This window comes from Petromyzon marinus, chromosome 24 (assembly GCF_048934315.1).
Source record: "Petromyzon marinus isolate PM22_M1 ecotype Great Lakes invasive population chromosome 24, UKy_Petmar_22M1.pri1.0, whole genome shotgun sequence".
Taxonomy (NCBI): Eukaryota; Metazoa; Chordata; class Hyperoartia; order Petromyzontiformes; family Petromyzontidae; genus Petromyzon; species Petromyzon marinus.
In genome coordinates, this window is record NC_133690.1 from 18,339,466 (window position 1) to 18,356,668 (window position 17,203).

At 59.7% G+C, this 17,203-nt stretch overlaps 1 protein-coding gene across 11 annotated transcripts in view; it reads right to left on the reverse strand.

The window, feature by feature from the left end:
- Positions 1-17,203, reverse strand: part of PLEKHA7 (pleckstrin homology domain containing A7) — a 90,987-nt gene that overhangs the window by 4,291 nt on the left and 69,493 nt on the right. For 9 of the 11 annotated variants that reach the window (XM_076069488.1, XM_076069491.1, XM_076069496.1 and 6 more), the window contains 14 exons: positions 16,542-16,859; positions 15,367-15,456; positions 14,648-14,707; positions 13,657-13,737; positions 12,127-12,276; positions 11,701-11,896; positions 11,165-11,256; positions 10,524-10,784; positions 10,279-10,348; positions 9,965-10,041; positions 8,772-9,047; positions 2,389-2,637; positions 1,282-1,415; positions 949-1,085 (listed from right to left, as the gene is read on the reverse strand). In XM_076069488.1, the coding sequence (XP_075925603.1) occupies positions 949-1,085; positions 1,282-1,415; positions 2,389-2,637; positions 8,772-9,047; positions 9,965-10,041; positions 10,279-10,348; positions 10,524-10,784; positions 11,165-11,256; positions 11,701-11,896; positions 12,127-12,276; positions 13,657-13,737; positions 14,648-14,707; positions 15,367-15,456; positions 16,542-16,859 (2,191 nt within the window). Of the gene's footprint in view, positions 1-102; positions 204-948; positions 1,086-1,281; positions 1,416-2,388; positions 2,638-8,771; positions 9,048-9,964; positions 10,042-10,278; positions 10,349-10,523; positions 10,785-11,164; positions 11,257-11,700; positions 11,897-12,126; positions 12,277-13,656; positions 13,738-14,647; positions 14,708-15,366; positions 15,457-16,541; positions 16,860-17,203 lie in introns of all 11 variants that reach the window. The other 2 variants (XM_076069490.1, XM_076069489.1) reach the window with 2 other exon arrangements.

Genomic DNA, 17,203 nt, shown 5'->3' on the forward strand with positions numbered 1-17,203 from the left:
CAGACACACACAGACACACACACAGACACACACAGGCACACACCGACACACACAGACACACACAGACACACACACAGACACGCACGCAGCGCGGCCCCTTACTGGAAGACACGTGTGTGTGTGTGTGTGCGTGTGCGCGCATTCGGCGCGTCACACGAACACGTCGCTCGTCTCTTCGCTGAGCGAGGCGCACCGCTTCTTGGCTGCCGTTTCCCCGCGGCGATCGCCGGATCGGCAAAGCCAACGCGTCGGGCGGGGGGGGGCGGGGGGGGGGGGCAGCGTGGGGGGCACACGCGGGAGGGTTGGCGTACGAGACGGGGAGAGAGAGCACAGGAGATGGGGCGAGAGAGAGAGATGGACAGAGAGCACAGGTAGCAGCTGGTTAGCTGCGCATGCATTAAAAGCGCAAACACAAATGTTCCGCAAACATGAGGTTGTCATGTTTGGCTTTGCGGGGTCAAGAGTGAAGGTAGGCATGCTCAAACCATCGTTTCAGCGGAAGTTGTCCGGGACTGAGCGTGTGTAGGCATGTGTTCGTGTGTATGTGTGTGTGTGTGTATGTCGGTGTATGCGTGTGTATGTGTGTGTGTGTATGTCGGTGTATGCGTGTGTATGTGTGTGTGTGTATGTCGGTGTATGCGTGTGTATGTGTGCGTGCCTGTGTATGTGTGCGTGCCTGTGTGTGCGTGCGTGCCTGTGTGTGCGTGCGTGCCTGTGTGTGTGCGTGCCTGTGTGTGTGTGCGCATGTGTACGTGGATGTGTACATGTATGCATGTACGCGTGTGAACGTGTGCGCGTGCGTGTGTAAACGCGTGTGCGTGTACGCATGTGTTCGTGTGTTCGTGCGTGCGTATACACGTGTGTGCGTGCGTAAACGTGTGTGCCTGTACGCGTGCGTGTGTGCGTGCCTGTGTATGTACGTGTGCGTGCGTGTGTGCGTGTGCGTACCGGCCACGGCCTTGCTGCGACGTGACGCCTCGCTCGCGAGTGCGTGTGACATGCTGATGATCCGCTCCTGGTCCTCGCTCACACCGGGGCCCTCCGCTTCGCCGCCCGGCGCCACCGCCACCGGCACCGCGTGCCCGCTGCGTCGCACACGTGGGGACGCACGGGAACACACGCACACGCAGGAACACACGCGCAGGAACACGCACACGCGTGCGAGTATGAGCGAGTGTTAGTGAGCGGCTGCGAGCGAGCGTGAGTGTGTGCAAGTGTGAGTGTGTGCGAGTGTGTGCGAGTGTGAGCAAGCGAGCGAGTGTGTGTGAGTGAGCGTGACACCTCGAGCGAGCCAGCAGGTTTTGGATCTTGGCGACCGTGCGTCTCCGTGCCTCCATCTCCTCCGGGCCCAGGGCCTCCTCCGGCTCCATCTCCATGTAACGTTCCGGGATCACCACCTTGTCTGGCCGGCCCAGCTGGGAGAGGAGAGAGGGGAGAGAGCAGACAGAGAGGGAGACATCACCAGTACCATCATTGTCGTTATCATCAACAGCATCAACCTCATCATTATCATATTACCAACACTATTGTCACCTATACATCATCTCCATCGTTATTATATTAGCATTGCCATTCTGGTAATCACCATCACAAAGATACCTATATAAGTATAGGGTCCATGGGATATATCTTACTCGATTATCCTTATGTGAGACTATGGATCCTACGCGAGTCTACAGATCATATGGGCCGAGCGGTTCGAGCTGCCGTTGAGCGAAGCCCACACGGACGAGTGGTGCGTGAACGCAGCTGTTAGAAACAGCGCCACCGCGTCTATCGTGGGAAGCCATTACGCAACCGCCGCGGTGGCCAGAGGGGTCGGTGGGTCAGCCGGCTGGAGATAAGAGGGGGAGCGGTAGCCTCCGTGACCCGGCGGGGGCTCGGGGGGGTCAGTGGTCTGAGCGTCCCGGGAGGGGGGTGGGGCGTCGTGTCGCGGGCGTGATCCACGTGCTCATCATCACGGACACCAACTCTGGACCCCCCCCCGTCACACGAGCTGGGTCAGCGCCGCCCTTCCTCCCCCCACCGCTTGTGGCGTGCGAGCGGTCGTGGGCACGGTACCCGCGCGGAGGCGCTGGCCGGTTGACCAATCACGCACGGCCATCGTAAACGACACCAACATTATGAACGTGTTTCAACAAAGTGATCTCCCGCTCAGCATTGATCTCCCGCTGCGGTTCCATGTCCTGGTTAGGGTCCTGCAGAGCCAGCGGTGAAATTCCACATTCCCATGGAAAGGGGGGCGAGTCTCTCCATAGGCCACAGCGCCGACACCAAATGTATTTAATTAAGATTCATTACTAATTAAGGTCAAAGGCCGTGGCACGGCACCGGAGGGTGGTCAGAAACGATCGCGAGCGAGGGCCGAGAGCTCACGGTGGAGCTCACCTCCTTGAAGAGGTCGACCTCGTAGCTGTCCGGCTCCACGTCGATCTCCGTGATCCCGTCGCGACCCCGCGGCGCCGAGCTCGCCAAGGTCGAGCTACTCTCCGCTCTGGGGGGGGCTGCTGGGGGGACTGCGGGGGCGGGGGGGGCCGAGGAGGAGGAGGACCGGGGGGGGGCACCACCGTCCCACCCCCAGCTGACCGCCGACCCCCCCGACGGGCGAAGCTCCGACTCCTCGGGGTCCCAGTGCTGCTGCGAGGGGGGAGGGGGGGAACCGGTGGTGGAGCTGTTGAGCACGCAGGCGGTGCAACTGCACCGGGGCGCCTAGCGGGCCGGAGGGGCCCAGCCCCCGGGCTACCAAGGAAGGGGGCGCGGGGGGGAATTTGGCGAGGGCCCCACCGTGTCATGGCTCACGCCAGGGCCCGTGGCAACCACCTCACCCCGCCCCTCCAACCCCCCCGCAACAAACAATCACAAGCCCGTGATAGGTACTGACCGGCGTGGTGAAGTATGGTCAAATAACCCCCGACAGCCCACGCGGCGTGGGGAGCCACTCATCCAGCAGCAGAGCACCGCGAGCACTGCAAGTGCCAATCTTCCGATAGAGCGACGCACAGATGGATTTCGGGAACGCGTGTGCGTGTGTGCGTGTGCGTGTGTGTGCGTGCGCGCGTGTGCGTGTGCGTGTGTGTGCGTGCGCGCGTGTGCGTGTGCGTGTGTGCGTGCGTGTGCGTGCGTGTGCGTGTGTGCGTGCGTGTGCGTGCGTGTGCGTGTGTGCGTGCGTGTGCGTGCGTGTGCGTGTGTGTGCGTGTGTGCGTGTGCGTGCGTGTGCGTGCGTGTGCGTGTGTGTGCGTGTGTGCGTGTGTGTGCGTGCGAGTGCGTGCATGCGTGTGCTACTTATCTGGGACGGCTTGCTCAACCAACCCCGGGTCCCGACTTTTCAGGTCACATGACCTCTGCTTGCCTGACCCGCACGGCATCGTGGATAAGCTTGCATCTCTCTCCGCAAGGTGACGCCAATGCGGCGGGGAATGCCCCCCCCCCGTCCCCATGGCGGGCACCGAGAATCGAACCGTCAGACTCACGTGTGTGGCACTGTGACCGCATAACAACCGCACAACCACCTGTGCATGCACCACTTGTTGGGGTAGTAGGACAGAGGAGGAGGGGGGGGCTGGGTGGTTTGGGACGAAGAGGATGAATGCAAATGCCGAGTCGAGAAGTTGACACTGCGAGTTGATTATTAAACAGGGGTGATGCGATCCCGTGTCGCATTGGGGCAAATGGTAGTGGCTGCAGGCGAATCGATAAACAATGACGTCTATCGATTGATGCGTAGTGTCGTGAGCGTTTCCTGAGTGTAATCGCGATGATTAATCATCGATGAATAGATAAACAAACCAACATACATTAAGAGATAATGAGTGCGTCGAAGCCCTCCATTTATAAATCCACCGCAGGACGAAACGTCGCGGTACCTCAGGGACTGATAAACCTCGCTGTGACGATCGATCCAGGGGGCGTCGCCCGCTACTAAATCCGTTGGGCCGCTTCGGGTGGCGCTGGTGGTGACTGGTGGTGGAGGGTTCCACGACACAAGAGCAAAATCGTTGGGCCAGATCATTACGCGGAACGAACCTAAGAAGCGATCCAACGACAACAAACGCCGCGTCGTCCGACCCCCGATTAATAAAACACGCGAGCGGACTCGGACGGAACGGAGCAGGAGGGCGCGGCGCCAGGCCGGGGCGGCGGCGCGGAGGAAGACGCGGGAAGGACCGGAGGTCCGGATCCTGGATCGGAGGACCCCGGGGGATCGGAGGCTCCACATGCAGGAACAAAAAACAACGGAGACACGGAAGGCGGCCGCGTCACTCGCGTCAGATTCTCACAACACGGGAGGCGTCAAAAGCGTCGCGGTGCCAAAGAAGGAATGAGCACGACGGGTCACAGACCATCGCCAAAACAAAAGAAATAAAACAAAAGAAATAAAACAAAAGAAATAAAACAAAAGAAATAAAACAAAAGAAAACAAACAGGAGGCAGCAGCGGAGCGCAGGCAGACGAACCGTCCTCCTCGCTTTTATTTTGATCATCAGCATGCCCGACGACGCGTTCAGGCTGAGCGGGGGAGGGAGCGAGCGGGAGGGGAGGGAGCGAGCGGGAGGGGAGGGAGGGAGGGCAGGAAATGAGCGGCCGGCTATCTCAGGACCCCTCGTTAGGTCGCATAATTAGGCAACATTATTAGGTCGCCTAATTAGGTTGCATAATGAGGTCACCCCTCACCTCCTCTCCCTGCCCTGGCTGCCAGAGGGGGGTGAAAAGGGGGTGAGACGGAGGGGGGTGGGGTTGGACTCAGTGGGGATAAGTTGCCAGCAGAGGACGCTACAGTCCACAGCTGTGCGCCCCCGGTCGTCACAAACCAGCCGCACCGACCAGCGTGGTGAAGTATGGTCAATGAAATCCACATAAAGCCGCGGGGCCTGGGACAAGCGAATATGCCGCCCGTCGCAGAAGTTTGCGGTTGGAGCCGAGTGCCGGCCCTGGTTGATCCTGCGGCTGCCAGGGCAGTGACCGGAGGGGAGCGAGGGGGAGCGAGGGGCAGCGAGGGGCGTGGCCTCGCCCGCCCAGACGCGCGCTCCAATCGCGAGCCTTGGTTCGACGCTTTAAACCGCAGTGAGAGTTACCGCTTACAAACAGGGGTACAGCTGTGGACGAGCCTGGATGGCGGACAGGTGCGGAGGGGACGGGGGAGACGAGGCCAGAGGGCATGGAGAGAGGAGAAGGGGGAGTTGCGGGAGGGCAGGAAGATGAAGGTAGTCGAGAAGTAGAGAGAAGGCCAGCACCAGGGCAGGGCGGTCGAGGGGCCTGGGTCATTAGTTGGAGGCACATGCGTGCGTGATCGCCAATTCAGCGCGTTGCTCTCACCCCCCCCCCCCCCCCCCGCTTGCTCTAACCACCGCGGAGAAGCGGGCGGCAGACCCCGTGCCCACGCCTGGGCCGCTGGTGGTGGCTGGCGCTCTCGCCCCACCGTACCCGGCCAGGCGGAGGGGACCGTCGCCCCGGCGTGGATCTCCGGTTCGGTGGATCGGTCCGACTACCGCCGGGGTCGGCGTGCCGGACGGCGACGCGACGTTCCGCCCGGAGTTCAGTCCGTATCGGAAAATATCGACGAGAAGTTACGGAACCGCCACGCGCACCACCCCCGTCACGACGGACGACGACGAAGACGCACGAACGCTTTTAAACCGGCGCCGGGAAGCGCAAGCGAGGAAAAGCAACGAGGGCATCACACGGCGGTGGCGACGACGGCGACGACGGTGACGACAAATACAATCGGAGGCCAAGGCACGGGGAGCGCGCGGCGCATGGGGGGGGGGGATGGGGGGGTTTGAGGCCGCAGTTACACTCCGGAGCGGCTACGCGACCGGAGCGGCTACGCGACCGGAGCGGGAGAAGGGGCGGTGCACGGCTCAGACGCGCCGGAGGCCCCGGCGGCTACGGTCCCGGTCCCCCGCGGGAGTCCGACCGATCACACGTTACCGGGTTGTGGCCCCGCCGGATTTGGAGGCCGCACGCCAAAGGCCACTCGGCTTGGACAACGGCGGTGGCCGCGTGGGCCCACGGAGCTGCGGCGCTTCCGTTGTTATTGTTGAGAGGCTCGTGGGGTTAATGTCGGCAACCGCTGAGAGAGGCGAAATCATGGGAACCGCGAGAGCCGTGGCCACAGCGCCAGTGGAGTTAGTAGGGCAGCTGCGTCCTCTACGCCGGCGTTAGTCCGATCGATGTGGAACTCGCTCGTCAATAACGCCGTGCGTGGCCTTCGAAGCGAACGGCACGACAACCGACGTTTCGGGCAATGGCCCATATTCACAGCGCGTTATTGACGAACGTGTTGAGTGTTATTTTGGTGTTAGTTTTTGCGAGCGCACCACTACCGACACAGCGTTGCCACTAAATGATTTGTCAAATCGCGGTGGAAACGATTTGCAGCGACTGCAGGTTAGGGCAGGACGGAGACCACACACACGGACAGACAGATGGACGCACGGCAGAGTGGATCGTGGGAAAGCAGAGGTGGTGTGTTACGGGAAGGGTTAGCGGTCACCAGTGCAAACACCAGAGCATCGACTCCGATTCCCAAACCCCAAGCGTGGCCGCATGGGATGGACGGCAGCCCATGGTGGGCAGTGAACCGAGCGGTAGCGCATCTACCCACGGGTCTACGCACCGGTCTACCCACTGGTCTAAACACTGGTTGGTCTAAACACTGGTTGGTCTAAACACTGGTCTACTGACCAGTCTACCCGACAATCTACCTGCTGGCCTACCCACCAGTCTACCCGCCAGTCTACCCACTGGTCTACCCACTGGTCTACCCACTGGTCTACCCACTGGTCTACCCACTGGTCTACTCGCCAATCTACCTGCTGGTCTACCCGCCAGTCTACCCACCGGTCTACCCACTGGTCTATCTGCCGGTCTACCCACTGGGCTACCCCCCGGTCACCCCCAGTTCACGTGGATCGAGTTGGGCAACCGTTAAAATATAGGACCGCAGAGCTCGGGCAACCGGTTTTGTTGGCTGCCCTCCTCCACGCGGCACGGTCACCCAAGAACTCCCACCCCTCCGCTCGGAGTCCGACATGCAAATTATTTAATTAGATAAAACTGCCCCCCCCCAACCCCCGCCCCCCCCCCCCTTCCCCCCAACCCCCACCCCCTACTGCGAACACGACTTTACCTATACTCTTTGATTATTTCAGTAAAGTCACGTAGGTATTAAATAAAATAAATCACGACGTTTCGGGCGCAACACAAGCGTCCATCATCAGGAGGGAAAGCAAGCAGCAGACCATGCTTTCCCACCTGATGACGGACGCCTGTGTTGCGCCCGAAACGTCGTGATTTATTTTATTATCTACCTACGTGACTTTACCGAAAGAACCAAAAAGTATGGATCCCTGCAGTCACGAAAGCTTCAAATCACGACTTGACCTGTCTGTGAGATAGTGGTGGCCCTTGAAGGACTATCGCGCGACGACACCACGAGGGCCGAATGGCGCTAACCTAACAATCCTTCACCACCACCACGACCACCACCACGCCCGGTGACATGTTAAACCGCCGCCAGGCAGCGTGAAACAAAAAAAAGTGGTGGGGTGAACGCCCGAGTTAGAAACCACGTGACCCGACGTGCGGTGGCGGCACGGCGCGGCACGGCATCGAGGGGGCTCGCCACCCAAACCATTTGATTTGAAGCTCTCACAACGTCTCCTGAGCTCACTCTCCCTGCAAGCTTCAATCTCTTACATCTCCACTATGTCTCATGAACCGCTCTCTTAAATCCCTCTCTCTCTCCACCATCTATCACGAACCTGACTCCCTCCCTCTCTCTGACACGTCGCTCGCAAACATTCCCAGGCCTCTGCCTTCGTCTCAGTTCAACGATTCTCACCTCCATGAGACCAACACAACGACCACTGTGACACTTAGCCAACATCATTATTATTATTATCACCTTGACTCCTGCCTATCTCCATATCACCCACGCTCTCCCCTCCACTTATCCATCTCTCTTCCTCAAACTCTGCTCTTCATTACATGCTACATCTTTTGGTCTGTCTGTCTGTATCGTCCGTCTGTCTTTATCATCTCTCTCCGTCTCTCTCCGTCTGTCTGTATCGGCCGTCTCTCTCTCTCCGAGTCCCTCTACGCCGTTTTCCCAGCAGCTCAGGCGACCTCCCCCCCTGTGCCGCAGTGCAAAGGTCACGATCGCGCGCACTCAAGAGCTGGCGCGGAGACAATGAGTGAACCGAGATCACAACACGGCGGTAATCATCTCTCCAGCGGCAGTGACACCAATCACAATAGTCATTAATAATAATAATTAATAATAATTATTAATAATGAATCATTAATAGTGGTTATGATTATAGATCCCAGACGGGAGTTCTACAGTGATGTGAAGGCACCGTGACCCTAACCCCCCCCTCCCCTCGACTCTCTCTCCCCATCACTCCCACCACTCTCTCTCCTACACTCCCAATAATCTCTCTCCATCACGCCCACCACTCTCTCTGAAACACTCTCTCTCCAACACTCCCAATAATCTCTCTCCATCACTCCCACCATTCTCTCTGCAACACTCCCAATAATCTCTCTCCATCACTCCCACCACTCTCTCTGCAACACTCCCAATAATCTCTCACCATCACTCCCACCACTCTCTCTGTAACACTCCCAATAATCTCTCTCTATCACTCCCACCACTCTCTCTGCAACACTCCCAATAATCTCTCCCCATCACTCCCACCACTCTCTCTCTCCCCACCAACACTCCAACAACGCGTGCCCCGAGCGAGCGCGCGTCATCACCAACGTACGTATGCGAACGAGGCGGAGTGCGGGCGTGCAGGGAGCGTGGCCGTGCCACCGGCGGCAGCCCTGCTGTTCGCCAGCGTGCCACCGCCGCCAGCTGCGGTTGCAGCGGCAGTGCCACCGCCGCGCTTGTCCGACGCCGAGCTGAGCGAGCGCTTGCGCTGCCGCTGTAGGGTTCGCTGGTTCCGCTTCATCCGCGCCAGCTGCTCCTCAGCACTCATGCGGCCACCGCCACCGCCGCCGGAATACAGACGCTCTAGGGCGCTGCGGGGTCGGTCCCGCTGGGCGGACACGAGCAGGGGGGGAACACGTGCATGAGCGTGTGTGTGTGTGTGTGACTGTGTGTGTTGGTGCGGTAGTGTAGCGGTTATGGCGCTGCGCTATGAACCCGGCGACCCGGGTTCGATTCCCTCTCACGACCAACACCAGTGACGATTATCTGAACCAGTACTGGGCCTCCCCTAGGTCGACTCAGCCTGAAATGAGTACCTGGTGCGGTGTGTAAACATCGCCACTGGGGGGACAAAGGCGGTGGGGCGTGGTGCTGGCCACCCACCCCCTCGTGTATCGTTCCGGCCTTCATAGGTGCTAGTTAACAGCACTTGCCCCTACAGTCTGTTCAGGCTATACGGGGGATATTTGTCTTTGTGTTGGTGCGTGTGTGTTGGTGCTTGTGTGCGTGGCGAGCGGTGGTGCAGCGGTTGACTCACCGCACCACAAACCCGGCGACCCGAGTCGGACTCCCGCTCACAGCACAAACATCGGTGATGATTATTATTACCTGGACTGGCACTGGGCCTCTCAGTGCCAGTCCAGGTAAAACCAGCCTCAAACGCCTCACCGGTGCGGTGTGTAAACAACATGAGCACTGGGGAGACAAGACGGCCGAGCGTGGTTGCTGACCACACAACCTCCTTGTGTGCCGTGTTGGCTTTAATAGGTGCTCGCTAACAGCCCCAACAGCCTGTTAAAAGCTATACGTGGGGTCTTTGTATCTGTGTGTGGTGAACCCATTAACACTGCTGCGTGGAGCAAAAATTTCTCCTGAAACTGAACACTGGCTACCGGTTATGGAGTTAGCAGTTACGGTGTTGCTGGTTATGGGTTACCGGTTTTTGGGATTATCGGTGATGGGTAACCGGTTACGGGTTACAAGTTACGGGTTTACCGGTTCACGGCCCTGGGCACGACCCCGTACCTGTGACGAGACGTTAGCCTCCGTCTGGCTTCGTCGAAGCGTCACGAAGGAGGAGACGGAGAGCATCTGCGATTGGCCTGCAAGCACACCAACAACCGTCATCGTTCAGCCATGATCTCTTCACTGCTAGACGGAGGCTTCAAAGTCGTCGCCATCTCTCTCTCTCTCTATCTCTGACGGTCGAGGATTCATCTTCAGCCGGGTTCCTTCAGAGTCTGCGACGACCCAAAACATATTTCTGTTCCCGGCACACCATGTCCAGGAGACCGTTGTTGCTGCTACGAGCGAGGGAGGGAGGGGAGGATGGAGGATACCTGGGAGTGTCGATCTGTAGAGGGAGGACGAGGGATCGCTGCTGGTTCCGATGGAGAGCTCGGGCTCACTCTGGGGTGGAGAGAGCACGGAGCGGAGACTTGGATCAAACATCGTCACCGTCATCATCGTCGTCGTCATCATCGTCGTCATCATCGTCGTCATCATCGTCAATGTCACCATCATCATCGTCGTGACTGGCCTCAACAGCACACAGAGTGGGGGAGGGACGGTGGGGGCCCCTCACGTGGTACTGGTAGTCCCCGTTGGTGAGTCCGCCGTGCTCCCGGTCTCTCCGCCGCTCGCCCGACTGCCGCTTGAGCTCGCGCACCGAAGTGTGGCGCAGCGCCTGCGTCTCCCTGGGGAGGGGCGGCACGTCGGGGGGGCGCCCCCCCTCGGCCGACGGTGATGGAGGCTGCTCCCCCATGGCAGCAGCGTCGTCGGGGGAGTAGGCGCGGGGGAGGGGGGGCCGTGGGGGGGCGCGCTCCTCCTCCTCCTCCAGGTAGCGCTGAGACGGAGGGGGGGGGGGGAGGGGGGTACGGGAGCTCATTCACCTCTACACTCTCACCGGCCTTCACGCACCTGTCAACACACTCACCTGTCAACACACTCACCTGTCAACACACTCACCTGTCAACACACTCACCTGTCAACACACTCACCTGTCAACACACTCACCTGTCAACACACTCACCTGTCAACACACTCACCTGTCAACACACTCACCTGTCAACACACTCACCTGCCTACATCCTCACCTCTATAAACTCACGTAAAAGCCCCCACAGGGTTCAGTGTTAATCACCGAGGCTCACCGAGCCAGACTAAGGCTGAGAATGAGTGAACCCGGTCGGCCAGGCCGTCCCCGGCGTGCGTGTCGCGCCGTACCTCGTAGTTGCGAGGCGGCGGGGGGGGCTCGTACCCTCGGTCCACGGCCGCCCCCCCGCGGGGCTGGGGGGCTCCGTCACGGGTCGACCCATCTGTGCGGCGGCGGAAACACGCAGACGGAATCAGCGACCTTTCCCTTAAACTCCCAGGATGTCCTCAACACCCCCAGCCTCGCAAGATCCAGCGTGGCTCCATCGCTCCCTCCCACCAAGGCCCCCCCCTTCTCTCTCCCTGCCGCTGGGTGGTGTTGCTAGCCGTCGTGCTGTGCGACGCTGTGCCGTGCGGCGTTGTGCGGTGCGAACGATTTCCCCCGCACACCACAGATCGCGCGCGGCTCAACAATTCTGGTGTGCAGCGTGATGCGGTGGCTGCCCTTCCTGTACAGCAACGACTCCTCCTGGCCCCCGTACGGCCGCCCCACGCGGCCACCCCGGCCTCCAAATGGCTGCCCTCGTTGCGGCAGCCAGCCCCGCGCCGTTCCCCCACGGCCCCACTAGGCTGCCCCCCCCACCTCCCGCCACCTTCCCCGTGCTCACCTCGCTGCCCCGCGCTGCCCACGTACTGCAGCCCACGCAGGACGTCCTCCATGCGCCACAGCTGCTTCTGCAGGCGGGCGGCCGCGGGCGCTCCCGCCGCGGGCCCCAGCCGGGCAAGCTGGGCCGAGGCGGCATCCTGCAGGCCCCGCGCCTCCCTCTCGAGGCCGCGGCGCTCCTGCATGACGCGCTCCCACTCCTGGGGGGGTCACGGCGAGGTCAGGGCACGGTCGCGGCGTGCTCACAGTGGTGGTGGTGGTGGTGACGGTGGTCGTGGTGCGTGAAGGTGCGTGAGCGTGCGTGAGCGTGCGTGCGGGTGCTTGAGGGTGCGTGTGCCTCAAGGTGCACATGGCCTGGCACAAGCGTCGTGGTGACGTCACCGCCACTTAGTGGCGAATGGCGGTTGTTGTTGTTGTTGTGTGCCCGTACCGAGTTGGAAAGCGAGATCTGTGCCAGCAGCTGCACCAGGTCCTCCTGCAGCAGCCTCTGCTGGTAGAGGATCTTCTGCTGGTGGGCCGGCTGGCCCCGGAACTCCTGCATCTGCCGGTGCGTGGTCTCCAGCGCCTCCTCCAGCCGCGCCTGCCACGGCGCACGGAGGCACGCTCGCTTTACGCGCAACCGAATTGCCCCCGGCATCTCCGCAACGTGCAACCGGTTGCTCGCGCGAGGGTCGCTCTCGACTTCCGAGCGTCGGGCTGACGATTGATTTGTTTACCCGGGAAAGCCAAGCTGAGCCCAGAGACTCCCCTTTCACGAGGGGCCCACGTTGGGCTGTTTGGGCAATGTCGGTGTGGCCCGTCGGGTGGAACGACCTCCCTCCGTAGCCGACGCCGCGTTCGTGCGGGAGGCCTCCATCCGGCAGTGTATCGACCAAGGGGCTGTGCATTCCTCTAGTTGGGCCTTACAGGAAATGCAGACCCACCCACCCCCCCCCCACACCACCGTTTGGCTAACAAAGCAAAACGGCCCCTTGCAGCAAAAAATGTCGACGATGTGGAGCGGTTGGAAAACAACCGCGGCCGAAACAATCCGTGGACTGTGATTCGGTGTTTGTTTTATTTCTCAAATTGCTTTCGCGACGACGCAATGGATATTTTGCCGGGGCTTTCACTCATTTGTCGTCCCGCACGACAGCTCGGAATTTATTCAATATACGCGCGTGTGCGTGTGTGTGTGTGTGAAAACGTATGAATTATATTACACACGTGTGTGTATTTATAATAATATACTGCTCACTGTAACCGCTGCTCAATGTGGTCTTGCATTCATCAATTTGGCCTGAAACCAAATCTACTCTCAATGCGACCGTGTTTCTTTGCAAAGCTAGGACCGAGCGCAATCCTTTGTTCCGTTAATTTTATTTATTTACTGTTGTTCTGCTCGTTTTACCCAGGGAAACCTCGCCGAGTCTCAAGACTCTTTTTAAAAAGGATCCTGCCAGGTGTTCACAGGCGAGGAGGGCAATGTTGTTGTTGCTGCTGCTGCTGCTGTGAAATCCCACATGGAGTGATCTGCAGGTGGATTTTCAGCACTGGGACGTTCTGGACAATACCGGTGACATTGGGAGGTCGCTTGTTTCGTAGCTATGGGAGGAATGCGGAGAACCCAGAGGAGAGCCGTGCCAAACATAGGGAGAGAATATACAAACTCCACGCACTCACTCACACACTCTCACATATATTCTCACTCACACACACTCACAGCTTGCAGACCATCGGGAGAACATACAAACTCCACGCAAAAATGCACCCAGGTCAGGAGTCGAACCCACGAAACTTGCTTATAGCATGCACTCTTCGCTGCAACAGTGGCAGTTTTGATGGGCAACGAGGGTTGCGTTGAGACGGGAACGTGTGCCTGGGGCCCCCCCCCCCCCCCCCACGTTCCCTACGCTGACGCCGGTCGCCTTGTGGCGGCGGCGCCGAGTGGCCGGGCGGCGGTGCGGTGAGCGGCGCTCACCTTGTCATCCTGCAGCTGCTGGAGTTGAGCGGTGAGTGAGCGCAGTGACTGGTCCTCCTCGCACAGACGCGCCAGCCGCAGCTGTCGAAGGCACGGCGTTACCAGAGGTCGCGGGGGAGAAGGGTCATTTGGGGTCACCAGGGGGTCAACCAGGGACTAACGTGAGGTAGCCCCTGCCGCGGTGCTGGTGGTGATGTTGGCGGTGGTGGTGGTGATGTTGGCGGTAGTGGTGGTGATGTTGGCGGTGGTAGTGGTGGTGATGTTGGTAGTGGTAATGTCGGCGGTGGTAATGTTGGCGGTGGTGGTGCGCGTCTGTGGTGCGTATATTTTGTGGTTGTTTCGGAGGCGAGGGTTGGTGGACCGCGTGGAAATCCACGAGGCTCACGCCTGCTGCTGGGTTGCATGCAATCTGGCCAGGAGGTGGCGGTAAAGCAAGATATTTGGACACCGGCCCAGATTTAGAGTAATTATTTCAACTCAACAACAATTACAATTACTCATCCACCCATTCCATGCTGACTAGGAACAATAATGCAAAAACATATGTTTTGCATTTTAACGGCGCTTGCTCAAATGCCTCAGACATTAGAATCTCGTTGCATCGCATCTTGTCTCGACACGTTCTCCAAGGGCACCCCCGGTGGCAGCTGTCCCTGTGTGGCACAAGGAGACCCGGCGCCTTTCCAGCAAGCGGGTGCGAGTCCTGCTAGCAGGGGGCGACGATTCCTCCTGTGCATAACCTCAATTGAGCAGCTGTAGGAATAAGTACAATGATGACAATAATGACGATGACGACGACAAAGATGATGATGATCATGGCGTTGATGACGGCGTTGATGACGGCGATAATGCTAATGGCGATGATCGTCATCATCATCATGACGATGATGACGATGATGATCATGGCGATGAAGATGATGATGATGGTGTTGAACGGTGGCGATTGCTGTTGATGAACGCCGCCTTTAACCGGCCACGCGGCTGCCCTCACCTCGATCTCCTTGTCGTCCGGAAGGTGGACCCCGGTGGGCGAGGAGGGCACCGCGGACATCTGTGAGGCGGTGGCGATGCCGACACAAATGCAGCCATGAGCACAACCGGCCAACCCTCGTGGACCGGGAATCGGTACGGCTCGCGAAGCCTCACGGCGACTCACGGAGCCTCGCGGAGCCTCGCAGGTCACGTGCAGCAGCGCGGACGCTCTCGCATTGTGTGCGTGCGTGTGTGTGTGTGCGTGTGTGTGTGCGTGTGTGTGTGTGCGTGTGTGTGTGTGCGTGTGTGCGTGTGCGTGTGTGCGTGTGTGTGTGTGCGTGTGTGTGTGTGCGTGTGTGTGTGTGCGTGTGTGTGTGTGTGTGCGTGGGGAGCGATAGTGTAGCGGTTAGCGCGCTGTACTATGAACCTGTCCACCCGGGTTCGATTCCCGCTCACGGCAAACACCAGTGACGATTATCTGAACCGGTCCCGGGCCTCCCCTAGGTCGACTCAGCCTCAAATGAGTACCTGGTGCGGTGTGTAGTAAACATCGCCACTAGGGAGACAAAGGCGGTCGGGCGTGGTGCTGGCCACCCACCCCCTTGTGTACCGTTACCGGCCTTCATAGGTGCTCGCTAACAGCACTTGCCCCTACAGTCTGTTAAGTCTATACGGGGGATCTTTGTTTTATGTGTTGTGTGTGCGTGTGTGCGTGTGCGCGTGCGTGCGTGTGCGTACCGGTTTGCTGGAGAGCGAGTAGGTGGTGACTGAGTGGGGGAGGGAGCTGTAGGCACCCGGGAGGGAGCGACGGTCCTGGCTCTCTGGACCCTGCGATGGCCGCACACGATCACAAAGACAAAGATCCCCCATATAGCCTTAACAGTATTTTTGGGCAAGTGCTGTTCGCGAGCACCTATGAAGGCTAGCGATGTTGCAACATTAGGAAGGGTTCAGATTATCTCTGCTGGCATTGGCCCTGAGCGCAGCGTGCTAACCACTACACCAGCGCTCCCCCACACTGCGAGGCATCAGTTTCGCTTGATGTTCCAAAGCTCACGCTAGGACCTGTGAATCGTGGGAGCTAGAAGATCATCAGATGTGAATCAAGCGGTGTGTGCCGACTCTGCTGAGGTACGACATTCACCGCAACGGGGAATGAAAATGCAATGAAACAGCAACCTCTCATCTACTTAAATCTGTCCACATCTGTCTAGGTTTCCAGACAATCCTGTTTTCATGTCTGGCTTCAATCCAACAGAATTATAATCAGACTCTCTCTCTCCCGTTCTCTCCACACCCTCTAATCTCCCCTCACACACTGTCCCTCCCCCTTGGAAGTGAAAATTAAAGACACAAGCCGCAGTGCTGCGATTGGGCCCGTGCAACGAAAACGACGGACCCCATAGAGTAAACCCAACGAGACGCACAGAGACACACAGAGACACAAAGAGACACACAGAGACCCACAGAGACACACAGAGACACACAGAGACCCACAGAGACACACAGAGACCCACAGAGACTCGTAAACATTAAAGACGAGCCGTCAGTGGCTCAGGGGGTGCGGCAATCGGTCAGGTGGGGACAACGATCATTTTAAAAACAAATCTCATGGTGGTTGTCAAGGAGGCCCCAACTCATAGCATTGGCCACCAGGCTCGTTATGCTACTGCAAGCCGTGGCAGTGCGACTGTGGCCATCCAACTCAAATCGTCGACCCGCACAGTAAACTCAATGCGGTCTGCGCTCCTTCAACAGACGAGGAGGAACAGCGACACGACACCAACTCTCTGCGGAGGTCCTGCAGGCAGCAGCAGCAGCAGCAGCAGGACCTCCGCATTGAGCGTCGAGCTTCCGGACACCGCCGCTTGTGCCGCCGGCGCCGTCGCGTGCGAGCGAGAGCAGCGTCGAACCTTGTAGGCCGCCCCGGCGGGCGCCCTCCTCGCCGGGCCGGCGTCGTCCTGGCTGTAACGGCCGGCGGCCACCGCCACCCTCCCCACGGGGGCGTGCGGGGACGTGACGCCGCGCGACGACCTCGCGGCGGCTCCCGCAAAGGGCCCGGCGCCCCGGTCGACGCCGGGGGACGTGGGCGCCTCCGTGGGCGAGCGAGAGGGGGGCGCGACGCCCTGGCGGAAGAGCTGGCGCTGCTGCCACTCGTAGAGGCGCCAGACGGTTCCCTCCTTGCTCGAGCGCTTGTCCTCGTCGTTCATGCTGCGCAGGAGGACGCGGTCCTGCGCCGGGGGGGGTCGGCGGGTCGGCAGGGCGGCAGCCACCGTGGGGTCAGAGGTGCGGGAAGAGCGAGGGGTCGAGAGGTCAAGACGGTCGAGTCTGGGGTGCGGTGGCGATGCTGGCTGTGAGCAAACCAAGCAGGGCGTAGGGCCCCAAGGAGCTTTTGGGGGGGGGGGGGCGGTGGGGGGCTCCAGATTCTCAATGAATAAAGAGGAGAGCCGAGTGAACATCGAACGGACACCGTTCTAAGAACACGGCCTGTGATTTGGTCGATTAGCTTCGTGAATTTCGCACAGCCGCGACGTCACCAAGTTGTGCAGCTCGTCCCTCGCGTCACGCTTGTCGC